General features: G+C 41.6%; 1 protein-coding gene across 1 annotated transcript; it reads left to right on the top strand.

Moving 5' to 3' along the window:
* Window positions 1–189: 189 nt before the first annotated feature.
* gclm (glutamate-cysteine ligase, modifier subunit) lies at window positions 190–16,460 on the top strand. Its single transcript, XM_069939295.1, has 7 exons — window positions 190–324; window positions 1,141–1,206; window positions 5,255–5,339; window positions 6,878–6,934; window positions 12,385–12,587; window positions 13,640–13,754; window positions 14,767–16,460. Exons 1-7 carry the CDS (start codon window positions 190–192, stop codon window positions 14,934–14,936), a joined length of 831 nt encoding a protein of 276 aa, XP_069795396.1. The 3' UTR covers window positions 14,937–16,460.
* Window positions 16,461–21,289: the final 4,829 nt, after the last annotated feature.

Here is a 21,289-nt window from a genome sequence, read left to right as displayed (position 1 = left end):
GCAATGGGACAGATACATTGAGCATGTGAGCCCGCGGTGACGTCACGGGGCGCAGGGATGGGCGTGGCGAGTGACGTGCGAGGGGCGGGCCGGCCGGCGGGTCTCGCGACGCAGAGTGGACGAGTGACGCGCGGGGGGGGGGCGAGGGGTCAGCGACTGCGCCGCATCTGACCGATGGGGGAGGCTGCGATGTCGGCTGGAGGCGCGCAGTCGGAGGGGGGCCGGCAGCTCTTCGCCCGGGCCTCGGCCGTCTCCATTCACACGGGGAACATCGTCAACTGGAGCCGGCTGAAGAAGAAGTGCCCGGCGTCGCCGAGCGAGGAGGTGAGCGCGGGAGGGGGCGGTGGTCGGGCGGGGGGGAGGGGGGGGGGGAGGGGGGGGAGGGGGGGGAGGGGAGGGAGGGGGGGGAGGGGAGGGAGGGGGGGGAGGGGGGGGAGGGGGGGGAGGGGAGGGAGGGGGGGGGGAGGGGAGGGAGGGGGGGGAGGGGAGGGAGGGGGGGGAGGGGGGGGAGGGGAGGGAGGGGGGGGAGGGGGGGGAGGGGGAGGGGAGGGGAGGGAGGGGAGGGAGGGGGGGGAGGGGAGGGAGGGGGGGGGGAGGGGGGGGAGGGGGGGAGGGAGGGGGGGGAGGGGGGGGAGGGAGGGGGGGGAGGGGGGGGAGGGGGGGGAGGGAGGGGGGGGAGGGAGGGAGGGGGGGGAGGGAGGGAGGGGGGGGAGGGAGGGAGGGGGGGGAGGGAGGGAGGGGGGGGAGGGGGGGGAGGGGGGGGAGGGAGGGGAGGAGGGAGGGGGGAGGGGGGGAGGGGAGGGGGGAGGCCATTCACCCTGTCCCTTTGGTTCGGTTACAGGACTGCATCCGGGAGACCCTCGAGAAGTGGAGGGGGGGGGGGTGGTGGTGGTTCGGGACAGGCTGCAGGCTATTTACCCTGTCCCCTTGGTTCAGTTATAGGACTGTATCCGGGAGACCCTCGAGAAGTGGAGGTGGGGGGGGGTGGTGGTGGTTCGGGACAGGCTGCAGGCTATTTACCCTGTCCCCTTGGTTCAGTTATAGGACTGTATCCGGGAGACCCTCGAGAAGTGGAGGTGGGGGGGGTTTGTCGCGGTTCAGGATGGGCTGCAGGCCATTCACCCTGTCCCTTTGGTTCAGTTACAGGACTGCATCCGGGAGACCCTCGAGAAGTGGAGTGCCCAGGTCGAGCCAGAGCTGCTGAAGGTGAGCCATCCTTCCAGAGAAGGACAGGGGCAGATCCAAGCCATCCTCTCTCCCAGGGGTGGCCAAAAGTGCTTAAAGCAAGAGCCACTGTAAGCTTCAGATGCCTGAGAGCCACAGGACATCTACAAATATTGCATCCACGTTTTTACTCTTCTACCCATATTTTGCAGTACGTGTATGTCGTTTATAAATGCTCATTTGCATTGGTTTCAATAATCAAAACGTATTACTCATGTAATAGTTGAATTTTGTCCACTAATTTTTAGGCTACAATTTAGCAGCTCATCGATTACACTCCCTACTTTTGACCGCGGTGAGTACCTGTGTTGTTCGGGGTGTTGGGAACAAGGGTGCGGTCAAGACCAGAGTCTGTGGTGGGGGCATTGAGAGCTCCGGATGGACGGGCAGCCAGTGTCTGGTCAGGATCTCAAGTGGGTGCCCAGGGTTTAAAATTAGTGGGGGAGCAACTTTTACATGCATGTTTAAGGTTTAGTATCAAATATTTCCAATTGCAAGCCACGCCCACTAAAACTACCATGGTGAGCTTGTTTGAACCCTGTCTCAGCCAGCATATTTCCACGAGCTCCACGTTAGACGTCAAAGAGCGGCATGTGGCTCGCAAGACTTGACCTAAACTTTGCATGTGCTTTCTGCATCCCTGGCGATTTAAACCAAGGTTGGCCAATTACTCTAGGATTTTCATGCACATTCTAACCATTGGCAGATTTCACTTTTTAATCAATTATGCTTTTTAAGGTCAATGCCATCTGAACTTTTATAACTTTCACACCCACTTTGAGCCCTTTTTCCCATATTTGGGGTTGTGTAAATCTTTTTTTCCAATGGGGTTTTACTACTTAAGCCCTCAGTTCTCTTTTGTTTCTGCATTTGATGGTGTACTTGCCCCTTTGAAGTTCCTCTCCCAGAGAAATTGACTACATTTCAATTTTGAGGGAGTGCTGGCATCAGTGCCTTTTCATTTGAGCCCATAGAAGGTTTGGTGCAATGTTTTTCATAAAAGAAGGGAATTGTTACTAAGGTCCTGTCCATACTGTGCCTTTAACTTTAAAAAAAAAATCAGCTTGTGATATTTCTCTTTGTTGAAATTTACATTAAACTTTGAAAGTATTTGGGCTGTTAAAGACTGGTGCAACCAGACCATATAAATTCATTTTTTTCTGCTTTTGCCGTACTGACCTCTTGCCCCTTCTGCACATCAAGAATAAATGTTTTCCTTTCCCACACTCAGCAAATGTTGTAGGAGAGTTGCCCTTTTATGTGATATTTTCATTTCTACTTGTTCTGTGCTGCTTCAGGAAGCAATTTCAGAGTTAACTGTCCATTACATTTTGTATCCTTTCCAAATCTGGTACAGTAATAGTTTGGCCAGTGCAGTTTACGGGACATTAACCATGAACAAGTTAAACCGGAAAGTCTGCAGAGACTATGATTGTAGAGCAGTACACAAATGTGCGGGTGGTCATACAGCATCCATGAACAAGTTGTGCTTTTCAGTGATTTAATGTATTTTTTTGTACACTTTCATAGCTCCCAAACTTTTTCTTTCACTTGAATTTTTTTAAGTGAGTTTAGTTGAATGATTGTGGATTCAAGTCCTGCACCATATCTTGAGGTAGTTTAGATTGACTTTCCAGTTTAGCATTGAAAGAATGCTGTGTTTTAATGGTTTCAAACAAAGTCTGCAGATGCTGTGATTGTACAGCACAAAAGTGCTGTAGAAATAGATATCTAACCAATGTTTCAGGCCAGAGCCCGTCATCAAGGTATGAGCAAAAAGCAGACAGGTGCCTGGTGATGCAGACAGACCAATAACACCTTATGCAGATAATGTGGCATTCTGAGCATCCTAGCAAACATAGCTTCAGCAATTGACACTGGAAAAACATGGTCAGTTTATTAGCTGTATTTGGAACATAATTCAATATTTGAAACCATTGGATATTGATTTGCTCTGGCAAGAGCAATTTGAGATGCGAAACAGTGCATATGTAAGTTTTTTCTCTCCTGAGGTCAATGATGTATTAAGTAGTGTTATATTAATGTTCCTGGTTAACACAGCATAATGACTCATGACAAATGTAATTTTGAGTAGAAGTTATTTTGAGATTTCCCCTCTATCCTTAATTACCTGTCCCAATTTATCACTCATTGTGAATAATCAAACTGTCTTCACTTGAGCTGTTTAAAGTGCACCGACTTGCTGAAACTAAAGATATAATTGCATGGTGTTCAAGTTTGGGACTGAATTGCCTTTTGAGGGGATGGTGGGGGAGTTGAAGATTCAAATCGGTTGTACTAGTTAGATTAAATAACGTGGCTGCAATCAACCAGAGAGTGAGTACCATGTGGTTCACAAGATAAAGGAACGGAAGGTTTCTTATTTGACCCATCAAGTCCGCTCCACAAAGCTACCTTGAGCTAAACTTTTCTCACTTTTAGTTCCAATTCAACTAGACAACTTTGTTTTGGATAATCAACAACTGCAATATTTTCAAAATGTACTTTTCCTCTCACAATCCTCGTCCACCTATTAAATAGATGAATCTGTATTGTTTTATTTGGAAAACCTTGGTCTCCACCCTATTTCCCTCCCCCACCCCACCTCTCTGTAACACAAAGCCTGTGTTGCTTTTCTCAATTTTAAAGTATTTAACCTGGAACCTTAACTGTGTTTTATCTCTGCACAGATACTGCTGGAATTTGCTGAACTTTCTCTGTATCGAGTCTAGAATCTGCTTTCTGGTTAATTTCAGAGCAGGTTGTTCTAAGGAACTGGTTTCAAACTTGTAAACTAATTTTGACCACCTTTCCCTATCAGTCAGTTTGTTTACATTTCTTTATTTGTCTACATGTTATATGTTTATAGTTTGTCTTGCTTGTGGGTGGAAAAATGTCAAGTCTGTATGTGATGTCATTCATGTACTTTGACAATAAATCTGAAATCTGATTTTTCCAGTGTCGACATAAAATTCCAATATCCATTAAAATTTCCCATGATTAACTTTCTGACAAACTCTCATCATTCCTCTCAATTTATCCTGTGTTTCATGCAGTAGAGTGGAGTATAAATAAACACAACTGAGAGTGAAAGTGTTTCTGTGAATATCAGTCTTAATTCTATCTGGCTTCATATAAACTGAAAGACACACCAAATCTGGGTCATGTCTTGAGGGAATATTACCATTACATCACCATCCTACTGTATGAGCCAAATGAGGAAATGTGAGACCATAACACAAAAATAAGGCCGTGTTCTAGTGTGGCCACCTGTAATGTACTGTCTACGCATTCCAGTAAGAAAAAGTCTACCCACACTCCTGTTCGGCTCCGAATCATGGGTCCTCTACCGGCATCACCTACGGCTCCTAGAATGCTTCCACCAGCGCTGTCTCCGCTCCATCCTCAACATTCATTGGAGCGACTTCATCACCAACATCAAAGTACTCGAGATGACAGAGGCCGACAGCATTGAATCCACGCTGCTGAAGATCAAACTGTGCTGAGTAGGTCACGTCTCCAGAATGGAGGACCATCGCCTTCCCAGGATCGTGTTATATGGCGAGCTCTCCACTGGCCACCGAGACAGAGGTGCAGCAAAGAAGAGGTACAAGGACTGCCTAAAGAAATCTCTTGGTGCCTGCCACATTGACCACCGCCAGTGGGCTGATATCGCCTCAAACCGTGCATCTTGGTGCCTCACAGTTCGGCGGGCAGCAACCTCCTTTGAAGAAGACCCACCTCACTGACAAAAGACAAAGGAGGAAAAACCCAACCCCAACCAACCAATTTTCCCTTGCAACTGCTGCAACCGGGTCTGCCTGTCCCGAATCGGACTTGTCAGCCACAAACGAGCCTGCAGCTGACGTGGACATTACCCCTCCATAAATCTTCGTCCCCGAAGCCAAGCCAAAGAAAAAAGATATTGCAACCCTTGCTTATTTAATCCAAATGTTAGAGCTTTGTCCAGAGTTATTTTCTGGATGTTACTAATCTCCCAAATTCACTGTCTCCATTTGGTTTGTTGCAGGACCCACCTGCCACTTTGGAATGTACCATTACTCAAGACATAGACTCGATAAGCCCTGAGGAGAGGGAGGAACTGAAAGTGTCAGGTAATGGAGGAACATTAAAAATCTAGATTGCTTGTTAATGGCTAGAAATTAAGGAATCCTGGTGATTAATGTGGGAACATCAAAATGTTCTGCACCATATCCTACACAAACCGGCATTTGGAAAGAATTGCTCCTATCATAGTTTGTCTTGCTTGTTCGGGGGGAAAAATGTCAAGTCTGTATGTGATGTCAATCATGTACTTTGACAATAAATCTGAAATCTGATTTTTCCAGTGTCGACATAAAATGACATCACATACAGACTCCCTATGGGGAGGTGCTGGTGTCAGAGCAAGAATGAAATGATGGGACATGATAGGGGATTGAGAAACAGTAGCATTATGGTCTCAGGCACCCATTCTCACTGTTAGGCTGTACCCCCTCCTCAGGGTGGGGGAATGGCACATTTTAAGGGGGAGCAGGGACTGAAATCTTGAAATGTTTTTTATATAGTCAGTAGGAGAGAAGTATGGCAGAAACCATCTAAACAATCACTTCACAAGGAAGGGGCCCCATAAACTTTGCCAAAAAAAAGGTCAAGAATGGCTGGTCTAGAATAAACTGCCCCAGATCCACTTATTGGGAAGACACTCAAATTGGATTTGGTTGTCTATTCAAGCCCTGGGAAATTTGGGCCACTTATTGCGCTGGGCTGAAGGGTGAAATGGTAAATACTCAGAAAATTATGGAGGACAAAACTGGTCTGTTCACTCTTTTTTGCTGCAGTTAGGATCTTTCCAACAATTTTGATGCATTAATAAATGAAGATAGGTGAGTTTCAAAGAGAAAGGAAAAGAATAGGGCAAGATGGAGCATAAACATCAACATTTTAGTTGAAAGTGTCATTCCTCCCTCATTGCTCCTGCAGAATTAATCATAGATTTAAGATGCCTATTACCAGTTCACTGACTGATTTAAAACCTTGTAGTATTTACCTTCAAGCCTGATTTATAATCTTTAATGCAGCGATCTATCTTCCACCTAACGATGCTCCATTTCCACCCCCCCACTCCCACTCCCAGTCCCATTTTGTTGCTGTTTGTCAGGCAATTTTTTTTCCATGTCCTTTGCTCCCAGTGCTACAATTAAACCCCAGCAAATAGATTGTTCAATCTGATTATCATTTCACTGCCCTTATTTTCAATGCCATAAAACTCATTCTCCCTTTTTATGCCTATTTTAATGTTAAGTCTCCATTCTTCATTCTGTTTACTCTCGAGAAAAAATTGCATCCTTTTCTGATTTCCCCAAAACACGCCATTCTGTTAAACACCATTTCCTAGTGGAGATATCTCCAGTTTCTCCTGATCAGTAAACATCCAAACGCTGGCAACCTCCCAACTTTTTTTTGTTGGAAACTTGAATGAATTGTAAAGAACTGTGACTTGTATACCTGCTGATTTGTGTGAACAATATATATTTCAGAATTCATTATACATTGTCCTTGCATTCGTATGTTCAAAATAATTTGTTAGCTACAAAAAGCTATTTTATTGCAATGCTAACTGTTTCTGTAATCAATCATTTTTTTAATGCAGCAAAACTTTTTCTCAATGACTCTGACCCCTCTGGTATAAAGGATGCTGTGGAAAAAGGTATGTGCCACTAAATTAGGTATTTATTGTTGGATTTTTATTTTCAGTTGTGTTTTTGGTCTATTGAATGTTTTTTTTAAATGGATATTCAACTCATTTAGATTAGAAATATTCAAACCAGCTGCAGCACTGGTCACTTGGCATTTATTTGATGCTCAATGCTGTGGTCGTGTTGTGGGCAATCTGTTTTGGGTGTCACTGTTTACTGTTCTTGCACAATAGCTATGGATAGGACTGCTATTGACACCTGATACAATGACCAAGTTTTCATTGCACTGTTGCAAGCCTCTAAATTAAATTGCCATCTTCAGAGAATTGACAAAGGAACAGATATATCTTGACATGGGTCTTTCACAGATCAAAGATGCACAGCATTGAAAAGATTGATTCAGTTCCAGATATAACAAATAGCCAATTTCAAATGTTGTTTCAATCCAGTCCTCATCATGAAGTATTAAAGCACTGGATAACTATCAGTTTCTTTTTGTAGCCCAATGTGAATTAGCTATTAATTGAGTCATTTACCCCCTCCATAAATCTTCGTCCGCGAAGCCAAGCCAAAGAAGAAGAGTCATTATATTTTTAAGCAAAAAAATGAACCTGACTCAAATGAGGAATCTCCCTTGTGTAGTGGCCAGGTCTGTTTTTCACTAAAAGGCTTTTAGTGAAAAGCCTTTTGCATAGAATCAGTACAGAACAGTGCAGAAGGAACCAATTTGATTTCATCAGCACTTTTTTTCTGAGGGCAGCATGGTTGGCATAGCAGTTACCGCAACACCTATACAGCGCCAGCGATCAGAACTGGTCCTGGGTTCAAATCCCGCGCTGTCTGTAAGGGGTTTGCACTTTCTCCTCATGACTGCCTGTGTTTTCTCCAGGGGCTCCCACCATTCAAAGTGTACTGGGGGGTGTAGGTTAATAGGTTGTAAATTGGGCGGCCCAGACTTGTGGGCTGAAATGGCCTGTTACTGTGCTGTATGTCTAAATTATTTTCAAAAAGTTGAAAGAAATTGATGAGGATAGGGTTGTAGATGTCAAATGCCTTACTATAATCCATACATCCAAAGGTCCCCTGTGGTAGACTCGTGTGTGGATTCAGAATTGGCTTGCCTGCAGAAAGTAGAGGGTAATCGTAGATTAAACGTATTCTGTCTGGAGGTCAATGACAAGTGGAATTGTGCATGGATCTGTACTGGAACTTCTCTTTGTAATTATTATGAATGACTTAAACAAAGAAGTAGAGCAATGGGACGGTAAGTTTGCAGATGCCAAAGGTTAGAGGAAATGTGGATAATGTAGAGGTTTGTCATAGATTACATCAAAATACAGACAGGATGCAGAGTTGGGTAGAAAAGCAGCAGATGGAGTTCAATCAAGGTAAGTGTGAAGAGATGCATTTTGGAAAATCAAACTTGAAGGAAGAGTACATGGTTAATGACAGGATTGTTAGCAGTGTGGAGGAACAGAGGAACCTTGGGGTCCAAATCCATAAATCACTCAAAGTTGTAGTATTAAAGAAGACTTGTGTTTTGGCCTTCATTAGTCTGGTAATAACTTCGACCTGCAGGTCTATAAAACTCTGGTTAGATCACACTTGTAATATTGTGTTCGGTTCTGGTTGCCTCATTATAGGAAGGATATGGAAGCTTTGGAGAGGGATACAGATATCTACCAGGAAGTTGCCTGGATTTAATGCCCTTACACTGTTCTTAACTTGTGTTATGATTAACAGACTAGGCCCTTTTTGGGACTGAAGGATTAAATGTGACTTAATAGAGGTCTGCAAGATTATAAGAGGCACAGATGGGTTGGATGTAACCCAGCACCTTTTCCCAGGACGAGAGAAGCGCACACCAGAGGACGTGCTCAAGATGAGGGATGGAAAGTTAAGGGGTGACATCAGAGGCAAGTTTTTTTTTACTGAGTAGTGAGTACCTGCAGTGCATTGCCAGGTGTGGTGGTGGAGGCTGGTACAATAGAAACATTTAAAAGACTTAAAAGTCAAGCACATAGATGCAATAAAAATAGAGGCTTATGGGTGTGAGATAGGGAAAGATTAGTTGTTTGAGAAGGTTTACATGGATAGGCATAACGCCGTGGGCTGAAGGCCCTGTACTGTGCTGTAATGTTTTGTGTTTTTTATTCTATGGTATTTTTGAAGAATAATTCAGTTAGTCTTACTTACCCACACTAAACTTTAAGTTTATGTATCATCCTATTATACAAGTACAACTTGATGGAACTGCATTCTCCAGTCCTCTGTAACACCCACCAGACGTAACGCATACAGACTAACAATACATATTCACAGTATGTATATTCAAATATTAAAATAAATAAATATTATTGTTAAATAAATAGTTGAGGCACGGGGTTTGTATGAGCAGTTCATCAGTTGTTAAACTCTTTCTCAGCCTGGATGTTCCAGCTCTGATATTCCTGCATCTCTTTCCTGACAGGAGTAGCTGGAAGGTGCTGAGTGGTAGGGGTCCTCACTGATTTTGCAGGACCTCTTTAAACAACAATTCTGGCAAATCCCTTCGATTGGGGGTGGGGAGGGTGGAGGGAGACCCCAGTGATCCTCTCTGGTGCTCTTATGGTCCTGTGGATTGACCTCTGATCTAATGATCTACAGCAACCATACACAGGACAGTCTCGATAGACCTCTTGTAGAAAGATGACCAGATGGTGGCCGGTAGCCTGTCCCACCTCAGGAAGTACAGTCGCTGTTGAGTCCTCCTGATAAGTGAGGAGATCTTTTGTATCCAGGATAAGTAGCTTCTTAAGTGGACATTGAGAAACATGGTGCTGTCTGCTCTTTCCATTACGGAGCTATTAATGTACCATGGAGGGTGGGCATCCATGGTTTTCTTGAAGTCCACTTTTGCTTCTGTTGCCTGTAGGTCTTCGACCACTCATCTTAAATCTTTGGCTTCTAGATGATAAATTTTCTACTTCAGGAAGCAATTCCACTTTACAAATCCTTCAAAATACAAATGGTGTTCAAAGTACAAGGGATTGACATATAAATTGTAAAGTCAATCCAGTAAACGAGTGTCCAATATCTTTCCAAGTAAAGATTTTCCCATGTGCCTGATAAGGCTTTAGGTTTGAAGTGTTAGCAATGTGGTCTAGGCAAATGAAGATGGCATATGCTACAGTCATGGTGTATTCATTGTGAAGGGAGTGAATGTTCAGGGTGTTGGATATAATGCCAATCAATCAGAGGCTTTGATTTGGACAATGTTAAACTGGAGTTGTTTACACTGCACATCAAAGTAAGTGGGGAGTATTCCAAAACACTCCTATGTGCCTTGTAGATGGTTGAAGGTATTTGGGCAATCAGAAGGTGGGTCATCTATCCATAGGAAACTTGGCCTCTGACCTGTTTTTGCAGCTGTGGGTGTTTGTGGCTGATGTATCTGAGTTTCTGGTGAATGTTGTGTGCGTATCACAGTATACAGGCATGGACTGTTCCACTTGCTGAAGAGTTGCAGTGAATATCTCCACTCATTTTTGCTGAAACAGCTAAAGATGCTTGGAACTAGGATGCTGCCTGAGGAACTTCAGCAGTAATATCCTGTGGTTGGGTTGGATAACTTCCAACAATCACAAATATCTTCCTTTGTGGAAGGAATGTCTTTTTGTGTCCTTGGCTTCAAGGTGGCATATTTAGCCTTGAGTAAGGGACTAAAGATTTCTAGATTGAAGAGATACTGTCCTTGATATCAACCAGAGTTCTGAGTTTAAGATGCATGTTCTCCCAGTAAAATACAAACTGGGCTTCAGTGAGCAAGTTGCTGGGAAGTGCTGCTTGAATGGCTTGTAAATGACATTTTTCATTTGGTTGATGATTAAGAGTAGAAGGGTTTGGACAGTTGTTAGCTGAAGGAGATGTCTTTTGGTGGATATACCACAGCAGTGTTCCACACTTGTCAGATGCTCATTTTAGATCAGCTCGGCTAGAGATATGGTTCTGTCAGGGGTGTAAGTCTTTATTAATGCAGGTGGAAGCGCTTTCAGCTGTTTCTTCACGATACATTAGATTTGGCAAAAAATGAGGGTGTGGGATCTGGGGGGAGGAGGTGGGAGGAGCTAAAATGGGTCATCCACTCAGCAGTATCCTGTACTAGGCAAATCTGTTTGTGAATGTTCCACCCGTGGCACCCTCGTGTTGAAAACATGCCATTGCTTGAGAAAGTAAAGATCAGGTGTAGGCCACCTCATTCCCTGAAGCCTGCCCGGGCCCCACTGTTCATATGATCTCTGATGGCTTCAACTCTGATCTGTTTTGACTCCAGTAATTTGACCTATCTACATATACAGGAACCATAAAAATGCAGGCTTTAAATATTCATAGGCTTGCCATTTTGTCTGTTACCCAATTCCTGTGTCAAATCAGTATTGTTATCAGAATCAGGTTTATTGTCGTGAAAAGATGTCACAAAATGTGTTTTGTGGGGGCAACTTTGTGCATTGCTGGTGCAAAAACAGCTATAAATTACATTTCCTTGAATACACGATAAATAATGTGAAAGAGGAGAAAAAAAGTGAGGTGTCTATGGTTCATCGTCCATTCCGAAATCTGGGAAGAAGCTGTTTTTGTAACATTGGGTGTTTGCCATCAGACACCTGTACCTCCTTGCTGAAAAAGGGAGTGATGGTCCTTGACGATGGAGGCCGCTTTTTTGATGCAGTGAAGACTAATGCCCGTGATACCGCAGGCTCTCTAGCATTTTCTTGTCCTGAGAATTAGCACCTCCATACCAAACAGTGATGTAACCAGTCAAAATGCTCTCCGCTTTACACCTGTAGAAGTTTGCAAGAGTCTTTGGTGACATACCGAATCTAAGGCAAGCCTTCTTCATGATTGTATCAACATGATGACTCCAGGAGAGATCAGAGATGTTGACACCTCGGAATTTGAAGTTTTTTTTACCCTCTTGATTGCTGACCCTCAGACGAGGACTGATTCTCAGAGTTTCTCCTTCCTGAAGTCCACAATCGGTTCCTTAGTTATGCTAACGTTGAGTGCAAGATTGTTGTGACACTACTCAACTAACCGGTCTCACTCCCGTCTGCTTCCTCACAGCTCTCTGTGATTCTGCTGACAGCCGTGGTGTCATCAGGAAACTTGTAGGTGGCATTTGAATTGTGTCTACCACACAGTCATGGGTGTAAGGATAAGTAGAGCAGTGGGTTAAGCGTGTACATGTTGGAAGTGAAAATCGCATTGGAGCTGCCACTGAACTTTGCTCCAGTGCAATTGAATCCTAAATATTTTGGTGCCACATGATGGGATTTTTTTGCTGCATTTTAATAACCAGGTGAGTGGAATTTGGGGACAAATCCCTAATGGAGAATAGAGAGCAGCTACAAACTATCAGTCTAATTGAAGAGCTTAAAATGCCATTGTCCAGGAAATAACCTGAATGTTGTATTTATTGTAGCTTGTTCCGCCCTTGCAGTATCACAGCTGGACTCTGTGATACTTGCTTCTCCACCACTCGCAGATGGAGCTAGTCTTTCTCTTGCACACCTGCAACCATATTGGGAAGAGCTGGAAACTCTGGTTCGAAGTCAAAGCATTGTAGCAATTGGTACCTCTGATTTGGATAAAGTACTTTTAGAGCAACTCTATCAGTGGGCTCAGGTAACTCTGAGTTTAGTAATTCTGAGATGTATTTCTCTTTGCTGATCTAGGAAGACTATTAGATTTGCTTTTTTTTTAAAAAAAAATGCTTTGATTTTCGGGATTAGCTGTAGTCTTCACTCAACATTTAGCATTAAAATAAAGTGGTAGACTAGATTTTATGGGTTAATCTGCCATTCCTGATTCTTAAGAGAGCTAGTAGACCTGCGGTGTCAGTGTTATTTGCATATTCTACGTGTGACCATGTCCTAAAGATGTGCATTAATTGACAACACTAAATTCCCCTCAAAATGTGAGTGGAGAATCTTTTGAGAGTTGATAGGGAAAAATATAAAAAAGGATAATTGTGTGAGTAGCACAAGTCGTACTTGGTGCTGAAAGGGCCCATTTCTGTGTTGTACAACCCTGTCCCTAAAATATGTGATCGTTGCCTCTTGGCTTGGCTCAATATTCCCATTCTGATCTCAACTACAATGCTGATGGGTGAATTGCAATTGACCTAGCTGATCTGAAAAATTGAAGTAAAAATGCCCACAACTTTTGATGATTAGTCTTGCCTGAGAAGATCTATTTGAAACCATAGGCAAGTGAAATGACTTAGTAACTCAATTTGCTGGGTGGAGCAGCACCAGTGGTGGGGGAGGTGGGGAGGAGAAAAAACTGTCAGTGTTTTGGGCTGGAACCCTCCATGGTCCTGATTAATGGTTCTGGCACAAAGGGTTGACTGTTTTTCTCCCACTGATGCTACCGAGTTCCTCAAACAGATTGTTTTGCAAATAATTTAATAATGATTTGTTCAAAAGATTATTTCTATCCGTAATTTTGATGACCTATTTTGAATTGTATTTGATGTTGGCAGTGGAGGGGGTGGGAGGGGGTGTGGAGAACAGAAATGGGAGAATGCAGTGGTCAGTATTTTGTGGTTTGATTTTAACATTGCAAACACACTTAGAATAGTTTGAGACACTAGACTGTCAAAATTGCATGTCTTTTTCATGTTGCCTGTCACCTCACTTTTTTCCTCCTACATCCCCTTCCCCTTCATGTTCCAGGTGAAACCGAGCAGCAACCAGGTTAATTTAGCTTCCTGTTGTGTGATGCCACCAGAACTTACGGCCTTTGCTAAAGATTATGACATACAGTTACTGACTCATGGTGACCCTAAAGGTGAGACTGCATTGTATATTTGTATGATGGACTCTCTCTCTAATACATGATTGATGTTTGAAATGAAGTCAACATTTGCACTTGGAGGTGAGCATAGGTTCTGCTTTCTATTATCCTCCCACCTTTACCATCTCTTTTTGCCTTGCCCTAATTTTTTTTGCATGTTTCCTAAACTATGGCCGAACCAAATCATTATTGTGTGAGGCAAAGAAGTGAATCTCATGGTAGCATTTGACCATCACGAACGTCATAAAGTGAGCCCAGGCATTTTCCTCTGCAAACACTCACATAAATTTGGTACAAATCTTGTCCCAGAGTTCTTTGATCATTGTGGAATTTGTTTTTTAAGTGAATGTTTAACTGCTTGTTATGACTGTTCAAGTAGACGAAGATCCTTTGACACTCTGCAAAACCAGGCATTTTGTCTTTTGGCCAACATTGAAATCTGAGCTACTCCACCAAAAATAATCCTGAAGTATTTGATCTATTACTGTATCTCATTTACTGTAACTCGTGCACAAAAATATCAGGCTTATGACCAACAGCTCAAGGTCAATAATGAATGGATTATTTAAATTTTAAGTTTAGACGTACAGCATGGTAACAAGCCCCTCTGGCCCACAAGCCCGTGCCACCCGAATACACCAATTAACCTACAAACCTTTTCTTGGAGAGTGAGAGGAAATCCTTGCTGATAGGGGGATAACATGCAAACTCCTTACAGACAGCGGTGGATCAAATTTGAATCCAACCCAGCTCACTGGTGCTATACTCTTAACTGCCCTGATCTGGGGAATAATGCTAGACCTTGTAAATGACACTTCTACCCAGAGGGTAATTTTTAAATGTTCCTACATTTTAGTATTTCAAGATCATTTGCAAGTATTTTGGATTTTTTTTTAAACGAGACATTAGATGTTAAAAATATTTTCATTTATCCTCCAGAACGCACTTTCTAAACTGAAAGTTTTAAACGATGCAACGTTGATTATTTTATTTCTTTTCCTTCAAGAATTGATACCCATGCTAAGTTTTCAAGAGGCTGCAGTTGCCAGCATGCAAGACAATCTAGCATATGAATGGACGACTAAGTGGGTACTGCGGTATTCAGTCATTGTTAAAAGCAGAGGAATTATTAAATCCAAGGGCTACTTTGTATATGCCAAGAGAAGTCCTTATTAGCATCATCTTTGACAAGCCAGCTAGTTGGAATAGCACTTTTATAAACTGATAACATGCATAATATGCAAAGGAAGAATCTCTAGAAGCTGCACTACTGACCAAATGCCTTTTGATCCTTGATCTATTCTGGGTCCAAGATGAGGTGTAAAAATGAAAAAAAAATGAGCTGAAAGAAATGAATTGCAAAACTGGATGGTTTTGTATGTTGTAAATGATTTTTAAACTGATCGTTTAATTGGCTTTTCTGGGGTTTTTTTTGTATATTTTTCGTTTAAAGCTAAGAGAAGAATGTAAAAGTCATGTGTACATTCAAAAAGACAAATACAGCACAAGAAAATCTTCAGTTAGGTCCAGGCTAATGGTATCCAACTTACCTGAACTTTACTTTCTGTTAGCTGCTTCTATGCAAGATGATACTTGATTGCCCGTACTTGAATTTCCTGGGCATTATTCTTTTGAAAACCTAATACATGGAAACAAACTTGGCAGTCATTGCAGCTGAGAATGAATTGGCAATTAACTCAATTGCTGCTCTATTAAATATATTATGAAGTTTAAGGTTACAGTAACGTTTCAGAAAATAATCTTGTTTTGATGGCTTGCTGTGGAGTTGATTGTAAAGGAGTGAAATAATTTTAAAATTCTCCACATGCTTATCTCAAATTCTCCACTAACTTCAGAGTTGCTCAATAGAAGGATGTTTCAATGTACAAATTCCATTGGTAAACAGGTTAGACAACTAGACTCTGCTCACCTTAATAATTAAGATGGAATAACAACACACCAGAATCATCTTTGGGTTTTTTTGTTTGCAAATCACTGACACTTAACTTGATGTTGCATTGATTACTTTTAGTTTACCTTTAAAATTAAGGCATTTCTTTGTGCAAGAGTAAAACCATCACAAAATTGTATTTCCTGGCATGCAGCATTTCCATGCTGTGATGTTATTTAGTAGATGAGTTGTCTGTGTTAGCAGTGATGCAATGAACTGGAGCCAAGTTCTATTGAGTCTGACTGAGTAAAATAGCAGTGGATTTTCTGTGGGCTCTTTTCATTATCAAATACAGTGGCGTCCAACAATAATTGGTGAAATGGGTAATGATTTAAAATGCTGTCGACATTCTATGTTGCATCATGACACCATGTAAGCCACTGATTTTTGTGGAGCAGAAATTTTTGAAGGAAAGGCCAAGCAAATATAATTTAACCGCAAGAAGTGGTTTCAACCTACATTCTCATCTACTTGAAAGTCTTGACCATAAATCATGGGACTGCACAATGCAACATTCTCCTTGAAAGTTGATTAAAACTATAACTTGGGGCCACTTCAGTCACAATGTATGATCATTTTAAATAGGCAGTTGATTTTGTGCTTAACATTTTAGACTGAAGTACTTTACAAGATTGAATTCACAAAGAGATAGTAAATATTTGGAAATAGTGAATCTATGAAAATGTTATATTTTTACTTAGCTGTGTAATACATTTTAAGTGATTTGCACATTAAAAGTGTGATCTAAATGCCTTACTGATTTTTCTCTTTATTCTTCTGTTAGCTATTTCTCTGTTTGATTGCCTGTACTTGTGAATTTCCTGACCATTACTCTTGAAAATCTATTGCAAACAAACCTGGCAGTCATTGCAGCTCCGTAAGAGGCAGGCTAAAGCCCCCAACAGATATAAGGATATGAAAAACCAAATCGCCTGTGCCCAGTCCTTTTCATAAATGAAGATGTATCTATACAGCGTATCATGAGGACCTTCAAATAACTTTCCACTTTAAAGCTTCACATGATAGTAAGTTATACTGCATGTTCATTCATAAATTTTCTAAGTAATAAAATAAATGAATAAATGATCATAATATACTATTTCATTTTAATTTTGGAAGAAATACTTTTAAGTCACAAACTAGAGCAAGTTGGCTAAGACTGAAATGAGATAAGCAGTGGAATAATGAAAAAAATATTTAATAAAAGCTCAAGAACATACATTATACTCAGAAATGATCATGCAAAGTGATCCATCTGAGGCTAACTAAAGTTAAGGATGCTGTAAGATGGGCCTTTTATGGTTGGAAGGAACAATATTCTGAGGACTGGGAGAATTGGAAACGGAAAGGATAACTAAATATAACAAATAGATTTAACACCAAGTAAAAACTATATATTAAAAAAAAATGCAAGAACCTGCATTATTCGGAATGAATAGTTGACCTGGCATATTTAATTGGGAAAAGGGATATGCTGGAAATATTAAATATTTTGTTATAGTCATGGAGCACTGCAGAATGAAAGCAGGCCCTGTGGCAAAACTTTTCGATGTCGACCAAACCAGTCCAATTTGCCAAAATTTGGCCCATATCCTTCTAAATCTTTCCTACCCATGTAAGTGTCCAAATGTCTTTAAAATGTTAAAATATCCTTGCACTACTGCTTGTTCCGTAGACCCACCACCATATGTTTGAAGAAGGCGCTCCTCCGGACCCTACCACTTTAAATCAGTGCCCTATAATTTTTGATTCCTGACCCTGTGATTTTAAAAACTTCCCCTCATGATTTTATAAACCTCTCCCCTTAGCTTGTGTTGCAGGGAGAAAAGTCCTAGTCTCTCCTTGTAATTCAAACCAAACCAGTGCCGGTAACATTCTTGTGAATCATTTCTGCATTCTATTGAGTTTTTTTAAAAAAGACAAGGACTGATTTTGCATAGTCATTGTTGGTCTTGCAATTTACACATAAAAGTAATTGGTAACTAACCAGCAGCAGAATGAAATGATTATCATTTGCGGAGAAAATATCTAAACTAAGTGCTGATAAGCGCCGCTGAAACTGGCTTGCAGACTAAGGTTCCAGAAAAGGTGACAGCTGGCATGAAAATCATCGAGTGCCACCTTAAATTCTAGTGAGTGAATCTAGTATCAAGTTTTAGAGAAAGTGGAACCACACACGATTCAGCAGAATATAATTTGTGTGAAAAGGCTTAGCATAGACTTGAGTTTAGAATGTAATGAAGGTCATTGAGATAAGGCAGTCTGTTTTATGAAAGGGAAATGGCTTTATTTATTCTTTTGAATAGGTAAATAACCTCCTAGATAAAAGAAGGCCACAGGTTGTCATTTATTTGGATAGTGAAAAGGAATTTGATAAAATGCACATGGAAGATTACTGTGAAAGGTTTGTGGAATTCAGTGATGTATTGCAGTAGGTTAGAATGAAAATCGAGATCTATTTTCAGAGAACAGCGGAAGACTGTTCTACATCTGTGCTGCCCATGTCAATTTAAACTACATCTGCCTTTCAATTTGGCAAGTTGTAACTAGTCTGGCGTCAGGAAGTGGCCAAGGTACTTTGCCTTGGCGCTTGCCAAGGAGAACGACAAAGGAAAGCAAGAGCAGTATGGAGAATGTGGATGTGTTGGGACTATTTGAGATCATGGATGAGGTGGTGCTGGGTCTCTTGAAAAGCATTAAGGTGATTATGTCCCCAGGGTCTGATGGGATATATCCTTGGTTAGTGAAAGAGACAAGAGAAGAGATTGCTGGGGCCTTGAAGATCTTTGTATTCTCTCCAGCATCGGGTGAGTTCCCACAAGACAGGAGAGTGACCAAAAGACTTGTTCTTGAATTGTTCTACATTCTGTCCAGACTTTTTACAATCTGGAGTCCTTGAATGAAGAGAGTTTGAAAATTTGCTGCTGATGTGAAGATGCAAAAGTAAATTGAGGACAATAGAATGTACAGATCTCCAGTGATGGGTGTGTTTGGGGGGGGGGGGGGGGGGTAGAGGGAGAGGGAGAGAGGCTGAGTGTGGAGAAATGTTAGGATTTCTTTTGTAGTTCTTATCGAACTAAAAGGGAAGAGCCTTCATTATTGGTATTCAGAGTCCTTAAATCCCAACCCAAGCTGTGAGGATTGGGAACAACACCTCCCCGATCATCTTTGACACGGCTATCCCCAAGCCTGTGGGTTTGTGTCTGGCCAAACACCTCTCTAAATCCGCCCACATGTTTGCAGGTGACAACATCACAGGCTGCATGTCAAACAACGATGAGATAAGTACAGGAAGGAGGCACATGATGTCAGACCTCTATCAATGTGAGCAAAAGGAAGAAATTAGTCATTGATTTCAGGAAATATAGAGCACACATGACTGTATTTATCAACAGTTCTGAGGTAGAGAGTTTCAAGGTCTCCAGAGTAAATATCACAACAATACGTCTTGGTTCAATCATGTTGGTTATTATACAAGAAAGTGCACCACAGCCTATTCTTTGTTAGATGCCTGAAGAATTCTTACTGTCCAATAATCCAAGGAATTGCAGAGTTCTAAGTACAACTCTGGCATCGCCCAAACTAATTTCCATATCAGTGACTTCATCTATATCCCCTCTTGTATCAGGATATATATTCAGTGATGTTGAAAGGCCCACCCCACATAGACTCTTCCTCCTCCTTATTGTCAGGCTGAAATTATGAGTTTGAAAATGTAAAGCTCCAGATTCAAGGACATTTTCCTTCCGTTAATCAAATTCTGAAATCTATCTCTCATGGGAAAAGGTCACAACTTTTGTCTTGAGGCAAGATTAACAGAGCTAGGGCTTTTCTGTTTGGAGTGAAGAAGGATGAAAGGTGATAAGAGGGATGGATAAGGTAGACAGCCAGTGGCTTTTTCCCAGGACGACGGCAAATACCAGAGTTCATCTGTATAGGGTGAAGGGAGGAAGGTTTAGGGGAGATGTCGGGTATGTTTTTTTTCAACAGGGGTAGTGGTGGAGGCAGGGACATTTAGGCACATAGATTCAAGAAAAATAGAGGGTTATGAGTGTGATGTAGGAAAGGTTTATATTATTGAGTAGATTTGCATCATTTGGCACAACGTCGGCAGTCAATCCACAGGACCATAAGAGTGGTAGAGAGGATCACTGGAGTCTCTCCCACACCCTCCATTTTCCATCGGCATGTCTGAAGATGGTGTGCAGAGAAAACCTTCCACCCTATACACAGCTGCTCCTGTCGGGGAAGAGGTACAAGAGTATCAAAGCCAGCACCAGCAAACTTAGGAACAGCTTCTTCACACGGGAAGAATGCTGAATGACCAAAGGAACTGCTCACACTAACTATCCAAGATTTTCATATTCATTAAACTATTTATTTGTATAAATGAATACTTATTGTTTGTCTGTACAAGTAGTCCCCAACATACCTCCAAGTTCCATATGGACCTCAGCTAGAAATTCACCATCTATTTTATTGTTCAACCAATACAACATGGAGGCTACCAAAGTGCTTTTTTTTTTCATAGATAGGCCTCTACTTTCAACCCAAAAGTTTAATTTTTATACTTACATTTTTTCTTTACTTTTTAAAATTTATAGTTTTTAATCGTAGGTATGGATGGTCATAAGTCAGGAACTGTGTGTTCTGTCTGGTTGTGTGTCTGCATGTTTTGCACCGAGGATTGGAGAACGCTGTTTTGTCAGGTTATACTTGTACAATCAGTTGACAATAACCTTGACATTGTGGGCTGAAAGGCCTGAACTGTGTTGTAATCTTCAATGTAATTTTCTCTGTTCCCTGCACTATTTTGTACTTTTCTCTACACCCAACTCTTCTGGACATAATACTGCTCTCTGCTATTATTGCAATACCTGCAGTATGAGTCAGCTTGCCTGGATAGCTGTACAGCTGACAAACAATTCAATACCCTTATACAAGGGATAATATTAGCATCCAGATACAGATAATTAAGGAAGCAGGTGAAAGGTTGGCCTTTAGTGCAAAGGAGATGGAATGCCTGAATAAGGAGATCTTGTTGCAGTTTTAGGAGAATTTTTTTTAAATCATTAAACACAAGTACAAAGTACAGATGAATGAAATTCCTGACTTGTAGCCACATTGGTTTGTAAGATAAACCAATAACAATATAAGTTAACACAATATGCCATGAGACAGAAAAAGAGATGATAAATTTACAAGAACAGATAAATATTTAGTGGTGCAAGGCCATCGTGAAGGTATGCGTGGAAGGCTGTGTATGGTTTTTATTATATAGTGCCTCTTTCCTGCATTAATTCCACATCTCTTGAATCCCTTGATATTTATATGTAAAATATTCCTAAAGCTACAGAAGCTGACAGTCCTCTTTGGAAAGAGAATTGGAACCATTCACAAGCTTCTGAGAGAAGAAATCTCAGCTGTTTGCTAACAGATTTGGATTGCAATCCTCTAGTTCTAGACAGCCGACCAAGAATCTTATACGTTTCAACATGATGACCTCTCATTCTTCTAATCCAGTGATTTTTTTTTTCAAACATTTTCTTTCTACTTGTGTACCATTTTAAGTATGCCA

The sequence above is a fragment of the Narcine bancroftii genome, chromosome 5 (assembly GCF_036971445.1).
Source record: "Narcine bancroftii isolate sNarBan1 chromosome 5, sNarBan1.hap1, whole genome shotgun sequence".
Taxonomy (NCBI): Eukaryota; Metazoa; Chordata; class Chondrichthyes; order Torpediniformes; family Narcinidae; genus Narcine; species Narcine bancroftii.
Note: the sequence above shows the minus strand (reverse complement) of the source record. Positions and strands in the feature narration are given on the sequence as shown.